Source organism: Macrotis lagotis, chromosome 1, assembly GCF_037893015.1.
Source record: "Macrotis lagotis isolate mMagLag1 chromosome 1, bilby.v1.9.chrom.fasta, whole genome shotgun sequence".
In the NCBI taxonomy this organism is placed as follows: domain Eukaryota; kingdom Metazoa; phylum Chordata; class Mammalia; order Peramelemorphia; family Peramelidae; genus Macrotis; species Macrotis lagotis.
In genome coordinates, this window is record NC_133658.1 from 875,490,182 (window position 1) to 875,498,401 (window position 8,220).

Genomic DNA, 8,220 nt, shown 5'->3' on the forward strand with positions numbered 1-8,220 from the left:
GAATGAAAGGGGGGGAAATATAGATTCATGCTTTCTAGCATGGATGGATACTGGACTAGAAGTTGGGAAGAACTGAGTTCAAATCCCATCACTTGATGTGTATCTCAAAAGAAGTCACTCCACCAGTCATTTCTTAAAATTTACAGGATTTTGTACTAAATGGCATTCAAATTATCTTACAGCTCTAAAAATTATTTATGATTCTGTGAATTTACTTGATTTTTTTAAATTGCAAGACAGTGAGGTTAAATGACTTGTCCAAGGTCACACAGCTAGGTAATTATTAAGTGTCTGAGACTGGATTTGAACTCGGGTCCTTCTGACTCCAGAGCCGGCACTCCATCCACTTTGCCACCTAGCTGCCCTAATTTACTTGATTTCTTAATGGGAAGAGGTCTGAATGTGAATGTCAGAAGACCTTGGTTTCAATCCTGGGTCACTTGGTTCTTAATTATGCAGGAACAACGGGCTAAACCAGGTGACTTTATGGCCCCTTCCCACTTCTCTGCACCTCTCTGGGACTAGGACTCGGCTTGACTTGGATTGGGATTTCCTGATCTGAAAGGGTCATAGTAACTGCTTTTGCCAAGCCCCACTTGGCTAATGACCTTCCTCGAGCATCATTTGTTTCTGCTCCAACTTCCCCCTTTCCCCTTCCCTTGTCCCAGGGGCCTAGTGCCTCCCTCATCTCTGTTACCCAGGGCGTACCATGCATGCAGCCACTCAGTGCGAAGAAGGAAGCATCGGGCAGATGGGGAGGCCCATCCTTGGGCTGTGACATTAACCAGCCTGGCAGAGTTGGATGCAAATAAGCCCCCCACTGGAACAGGATGAACTTGATCTGAGAATTGTTGGGCACGCACGCAAGGGGAGGGGAGGGGTGGATCGTTGTGTCCCCGCTCCATCCGTGCAGATAGGGAAGGTGCTTGGAAGCATTCATTCTCTCTCCCTCCATCTGTGGTTTCCTTCTTTTGCCACCTGGTGAGGTTTGAAAAGAACTGGGGGTGGATGCCAGAAGTCCTTTCTTTTAAGAAAGTTTCTGTATTTGGGGGTTTGGGGGGATACTCCACATTTCATGAGAGCCTATACTATTTCCTACATGCATCATAACTAGAGATCTGGAAGGATGCTCAAATGCAGACCAATTCCTTTATTTTAGAGATGAAGAAACCAAGGCCCAGGGAGGTTAAAATATTTGTCCAGGGTGTCAGCATGGCAGGTGGCACAGCCCTGCATTCAAACTTGGCTGTTGTGACCCTGTGCCATTTAGTGTTCTTTCCACACACACAGTTGATTTGAGCACTGATCAGGGAGTTGAATCTCATCATTGTAAAGATGGAAGTAATAGCAAGGAGATTTAAGTGACTTGCCAAAGTTACACCAATACTTTCTTGCATCTTTTTTATCCTCGTAGCTATTACATTTGTATTGCTTGCTTGCTTTGCACTGTTTTAGACTAGTAGCTATTACATTTGCTCATCAACTGATTTCATCAACAAGAACAAGTTTTATATATGACTGGCATTACAATTGTTCTGGCTCTCTTGGCTACAATTCCGATTATTTTGTGTTCTTTTCATAGCATCACAGATTTAATACAAGAAAGCAAAGAGACCTTAGAGATCATCCAGCATCTCTCCCTGCATTTTGCAGAGAAGGAAATTGTAGTTCCATAGGTTGAAATGACATTCCCATGGTCATACAGGTCCTAGAAAGTAAGGAGTAGAAGCCAGGATTTTGTCCTCCATCCCCCACTGCCTTCAAGCATTATCGGGAATTGGACTTAGAAAGTCAGAAAATCCATATATTAAGATTTAACTCTGATGCTTGAACTTGTTAGGATAATAATTTTGAGCTGGAAGGGCCTTTATAAGTCATATGATCTATTTCCCACCATTTTAGAGATAAGGAAATGATTGGATAGGCAGAGGCCCTTCCCCAAGACCACTGTAGGCAGTAAGTGGCTGAAGTGTGTGGGATTCTATCTAATTCAGTAAATCTTTTAACCTTCCCTGTTGCTGTCTCTATAAAAATGGACAATGGTACAATGGGGAAGATTGCCGCATTTGTACTCCAATGCCTCAAAAGATTTGAGGTTCAACTTCTTCTGCAGTTACCATCAAGTTGCCCTTGAGAGAAAATCACTTACCTGTGTTCTTCACTTTGGGGACAAGAGGGTGGGGGAAGAAGTTGGGACTAGTTGTGGGGCAGCTAGATGGATGACACAGTGGACAGAGCACCAGCCCTGGAGTCAGGAGGACCTGAGTTCACATCTGGCCTCAGACATTAACAATTACCTAGCCGTGTGGCCTTGGGCAAGTCACTTAACTCCATTGCCTTAAATAAATAAAATTTAAAGAAAAAGTCACACTAGTTGGCTCATAGTTGAAAAGTTCCATCTCCAAGGCCACTAATATATGACCCTAGTCTGCTGCCTACTTGACTGGTTTGTTTTGAGAACAAACTTACTATGCAAAGCAGAATGTCATATCTAATATGATTATGTTGATAGGACCTATTAATTTTATCCAGAGTTTTATCCAGGCTTTTGGACAACAGATGCAGAAATGGGTAAAGGGATCTTTAGGTGATCATGGGGAGGCCATGGGCAGGAGAACAGAATATTGAGATGGAATTAGAGCACTTGGGGTTAGATTCCAGATCAGCTACTTGATCACCTTCCTGGGCCTCAGTTTCCTCATCTTGGAATAGATGCTTTTTGAAACCCCTCAACTCCAATATGAGAGGTCTGAATGTGAATGTCAGAAGACTGTGGTTTAAATCCTGGGTCACTTGGTTCTTATTTGTGCAGGAACAACAACCAGGCTAAACCAGGTGACTTTATGGTCAAAATAAAGGGATTGGTCTGCATTTGAGAATCCTTCCAGATCTCTAGTTATGATGCATGTAGGAAATAGTATGGGCTCCCATGAAATGTGGAATATCCCCCCAAACCCCCAAATACAGAAACTTTCTTAAAAGAAAGGACTTCTGGCATCCACCCCCAAGTCTTTTGTAACATCTAGTCCAACCCCCTACATCTTTCTACTCTCTCCACTCTCTTGAAAAAGAGACCTGCTCTGTATCTTTAAGCTTTTTAAAATCTACCTTGGAGCTTTTCTGCCTTGTGGACTTTGTAATCTGCAAAGTCCCTAAGGAAACAAGAAGCATGTTTTTTCCATGTTATATCTATACTGTAATGTCTATCATTGGGCAAGCCAAACCTCCCAGTAGGGACCAAAGACCTGCCTACCGGGGTGTTGTTAGCATTCTGTGCTCATGATGATTTGATTCCTTCTCCCCAGGTTGCCATGGGCTACTCACACTCCTTGGTGATCGCAAGGGATGAGAGCGAGACTGAAAAAGAAAAGCTAAAAAAACTCCCCGAGTATAATCCCCGCACCCTCTCCTGATGCCGGGGGGCAGGAGGCTGCTAGCAGGCTCTTCAGGCCGCTCCAGGCAGCTGTCATTTCCACTGTGCACTGGGACACAAAGAAGGTGGATGATATGAGATTACACAGAGAAAAGGTGGCCCGAAGCTCCTATTTGTTAGTCTTCCCGAGGTTCCGTTTTATAAGCAAATTCAACGTTTACTACCTTTTTACTGTACGATTTCCAAAGCATTTCTCGCTCCCTTTCTCTCTTTCTCCCTTCCCTACTCCAAATGTTTAATTAAAATATTTGCTCGTAGTTGACGAGTTAGCATTCCTATGAAAATGGCAGGAACTTTTGAGCCTTGGTTTGGGTTTATTTTAATCTGTTGGTTTGCCTGGGGTGGGAAGGGGAGGGGAAGTGTTGCTTTTTGTTCATTTGTATACATGTTTTTGTTTGTTTCATTTTTTTTATTCCTCCAAGAGTTCCTTCCTTCCCTGTTGAGTTTATATGATGAAGATGGGGGATAGAGTCTCTAGTTATTGAGGATTATCTCCCAATCCATGGAGGTCACAGTGACTTGGTAAAAACATTTCAGCTATGATCAGACTTTGTTCTTGGGAACAAATGTCTTGGTTTTGGAAGGTTTCCATTGTTGCCTCTTTTCAGCTTCTATTCTTTAAGTCCTTTAAGAACTGGTCAGACCATGCATCCCTTAACCAGCTTTCTGTTCTCCTTTGGTTCATCTTTGATGTTTTTGCTTTAGTTTTTAATGGGGACCTTTTGAGATCTGTGTATATCTGTCTGTCCCTTGTCTTTACTTCTGATCAAAACCAATGAATAAGGAGACATTTATGTCAGACTTATGTATCTCCCCCACCCCTTCTGCCCCCCCAAGAGATTTCCCATGGAGCATCAGTTATCCCTGAAGCAGGGACTGTCTGAGAGACAGAGGGCTTTTCTTTTCCCTTTCAAGTTTAAGCTTTATGGGATCCCTTGGTGATCAAGGCTTGGTTGCAAATCCTTCTCCTCAAGATTGATCTAATGGTGGTACAGAGGGAATCGATTCATGGTGGATCAAGCCTTTATGCTCTTGTCATTGGATCTGGGCATGAATTTTCTGTGCCCTGTTTTTTTGTTTCTGCTCAGTCCAAACTGAGTCCTGGGATCTGGTGCTCCGACACAAGTTTTGCTTAGGTCCAAATGGTGCCAATGACTGAGAACCCTTCCAGCATGTCGGAGCAGGAGTGTTTGCTTGGCACCAGCCTCCTGGCCTCAGGTTTTCTTTTCTCGCCATCCCCTGTTGTCCCATGTTGGGAGGGAAAAAAATGGTGCCTTTCTACAGACCCCTGTTCCAATCCCACCCAGTTGCAATAGAATATCTTCCTACTTAGCTCAGATGCCAGAGGCAGTGGAGCTGAGGTGAGCACAGGTGTGTAAGTGAGGTTCTGTCCAGTGTGCTGAAGTGGGTGGAGATGGAGGCAGAGTACAAAATATCTGAAAAGCAAAAATGTCTGGGGTCTTTTCTATGCTATTGTTACCAAGTTGTAGATTCTCTTAAAATGTTAAAAATGCCAAAAATGTATCCTCATCCAGTTGTCTTGTTTTTTTCTTAGCCACCTTCTTTAGGCACCGTGTAAAATGATCTCTCCCTTTGTCAGGTGCAAAGTCAAGTGCTTTGGCCTGCCTAAGTATAATGAATGGCCCTGGGGGGATCCCATAATTATATAGTCTACATGCCATAGAAAAATCTTTTCTTCAACAAAGAGCCAACTTTATAAAGTCATCTCTGTGAGCTTCTTTTGTTATACAAGGAGACAAGGGGGAGAAGAGTTTCTGGAGGTGGGGCACTTCTGATAAATTCTGCCATCTTGAGAACCTCATTCCCTGGCCTTGCTCCTGACCTTAGTTATTGGACATATATATATTGGGACCCCAATGTAAGTCTTATTTGGGGTGGGAAGATCAGACTCCTTGGAGAGAGTGGGTCAGAGGCATGGGAGGGACCTTGCTTCTTTGTCACATGTTCACCAAGGGGTTCTGATACTGAGAAACCAAGGTTGGATTTATTAGGAGTTGTCTTGGGGTGGTGGGGATGGGGGTGGGGAGGAAGGGACATTTCATTCAACACAAACCCATAATGGTTATGGATTAAAAGATCCTGGGCAGAAAAAGGATATCAGTTGTGGGGGGGGGTGACAATATTTGCATCTGCCAAGAGTGCAAATACGTAATAAATCTCCTAATTTCTGGCCATGATACCCATGATGCCAAAGGGACTGAAGCCAGAAAATAAGTTGGGGGGTGGGGGAACGGGTATGAGGAGACTTTTGTGAGTGTTTCTCCAACCCCTTCCATTTCTATATTGTGAAATGAGAATTTTCTAATTAGCAAAAAATCCTTTTAGAACAAGGGATTTGGGGGGGGAAAAAATAAGCCAAAATGTCCTGTACACTTTTTTGTTTTCCTTGGGTCTGGACTTTCTGAAAAGAGAAGGAAAGTGACCAGAGATCTTTTCCCAAATCATGTTTTCACATGACTGTCCCCTCTCCCTTCCCTCCTTCCCCCAAGAGCCTGCTGCCAGGAGGCTTGGAACGCAGAGGTAGGGTGGGCAAGAGAAGCTTCCCTTGTTCATTGCTGGAATTGGTCTTTTTTATATATATATTTCTTGGAGTAAATGTTTTAAATAAATGACATCACTGTTTACTCCTTTCTGGCTCTTGGCTTTGTCATTCAGCAGCTCTCTTGGGGAGGGCTGTGGGTTATTTCAACATCATTGGTTTCCTTTACAGTGTTAGACCTCCACATTTTAAAATTAACATTCTGGGCGATCTGTAAGCTTCATCACCCTCCCCAAAGGGTATAGGAAGCACAAAAAGATGAGGAGCCCTAGGTGGGGAGTCATCAGCCTTCATCTCATGCAAGTTCCCTGACTAGGGCCAGCCTAGAAGTTGGAGATGACAGCAAAGGGGCCCCTCCCTTTTAGGCCCCTGAGCTGACCCGTTGTCTCCCCCACCCCGGGGCTCCCAGTGAGATCCCTGGAATGGTTGAACACTTAAAGTGTAGTGGGGAGAGGTGCAGTGGAACCCAGACCAGGTGGAAGGTTGGGATGTTTAAGTCACCTGGAAATCAGCCAGGCCCACACTTTACTTCTCTGCACACTTAAGCCTTTTGGAATGTCTGAAATGTTAATGAGAAAATTTTATGCAGGATAAAGTAACCCTTAAGAAAATTCCATTCTTTGTAGGCCTAGAACATTAGAAACAGGATGTTAGAACCTGGAGTTCTTAAACACAGCTTCAGAACTTGGAGGGCCCTTATAGAACAGAGGATGTCAGACCTGGAGGGACCATTGAAAATGGAAAATAAAAGCATATAGCTATAAAGATATATAAATAGAGTATGTCCAGAGTAAGGAGGGACTGGAAAGTCATCACTCAGCAAATTTTTGTAAAAGCATAGTGGACCCAGAGTTAATGATGTCTTGATGTCTTAGCTCAGTGTTGAATTATGCTGAGCTGCCTTTTTAAGATTTTCTGCCCTTTCAAAGTAGGGCAATGACTGGAGTAACACCACTCTGAACCCCTTCATTGGCAGCTGATCCCAGAATTTTTAGATTGAAGGGAACTAAACCAACTTTGCTAACAAATCCAGTAAATTACCTAACAAGTTGATTTATTATAAACCCCTGGAAGGGGGAACAAATTGCCCTTTTCCATCAGGTTTTGCTGTTAGCAGGATTTTCTTGATAGGCAATTAAGTCTGCATCTTAAACACAATTTCCTTCTGGTTTTGTTCTCTGGGCCCTAAGAGAAAAGTAATGATCCATGTATTAGTTGAAGACGGCCCTTAGAGGCTATGGACTTGGGCCTCCTTTTTCTCCCTCCTCCCAGTCTACTGATGACTATTCTAGCTACTTCTACTGATCACTGATCCTTACATGACTTGCACTCAAGGCTTTTTCCGTCTGGTTATTCCCTTTAGTAGTCTCCAGGTCATAACACAGCTATGATCTAACCTTGTTCAAGTAGCAGGGGACAACTGATCATCCTAAAAACTTTGCCTTTCATCGATTACTTTTTGTATGCTTTTTAAAACTATACACTACTCCTGCTGGGCTGCTGGGTCAATGAGCCATTGAAATCCCAGGTCTTTTAACAGAAAAACTGATGTCTTAGCATTGACTCATCCTGTTCTATACTTAATATTTCCTTTTTTATTACAAGTTTGAAATCATCAAATATTTTAATATATGAATAATAATATATGCAATATTGCAATGACATACAAGTTGCCCTTCACTCCAGGTCATTCAAAATAATCAAGAATGTCTGACCTTGTTGCCAACTGAGGCAACCCCCATTCCATACTGACCAGTGGCTCTGATCACCTCTGGAATCATAAAACCCTCTGGCATTCAAATCCCTTCATTATAAAGCACTTTACCCTTTCCATCTTATAGCTTACTCCCTCCTCCCAACCTATTGGTTCTCTTTGATGCAGAGACACTGGCTTGCTTGCTGTTGGTTCAACATAAATCCTCCTTCCTGACTGTCCCCAAGCCTGCCATCTTCTACCCTTATTTCCAATTTCTGGTTTCCTTGCGCAGGATGCCTTTCCTGATCACCCTTTAATCCTGGTGCTTCTCCCAAGGGCAGCTAGGTGGTACAGTAAACAGCACAGGACATGAAGTCAGGAGGATAAAAGTTCAAATCAACCTCAGATACTTGCCACTTAGCTGGGTGACCTTGGGCAAGTCACTCAACCCTGATTGCCTCGAATCCAGGGCCAGTCACGCTGATTCACATATGACCACTGGATCCAGATGATTGGAGGAGAAAGTGAGGT

The 8,220-nt window shown here is 43.4% G+C and overlaps 1 protein-coding gene across 2 annotated transcripts in view; it reads left to right on the forward strand.

Moving 5' to 3' along the window:
* RCC2 (regulator of chromosome condensation 2) overlaps nt 1-7,503 on the forward strand; it is a 53,807-nt gene extending 46,304 nt beyond the window's left edge. For both annotated transcript variants that reach the window (XM_074218288.1, XM_074218289.1), the window contains exon 13: nt 3,306-7,503. In XM_074218288.1, coding sequence (XP_074074389.1) covers nt 3,306-3,413 — 108 coding nt within the window. In that variant the 3' untranslated portion in view covers nt 3,414-7,503. The remainder of the gene's footprint in view (nt 1-3,305) is intronic.
* The last annotated feature ends 717 nt before the right edge of the window (nt 7,504-8,220 follow it).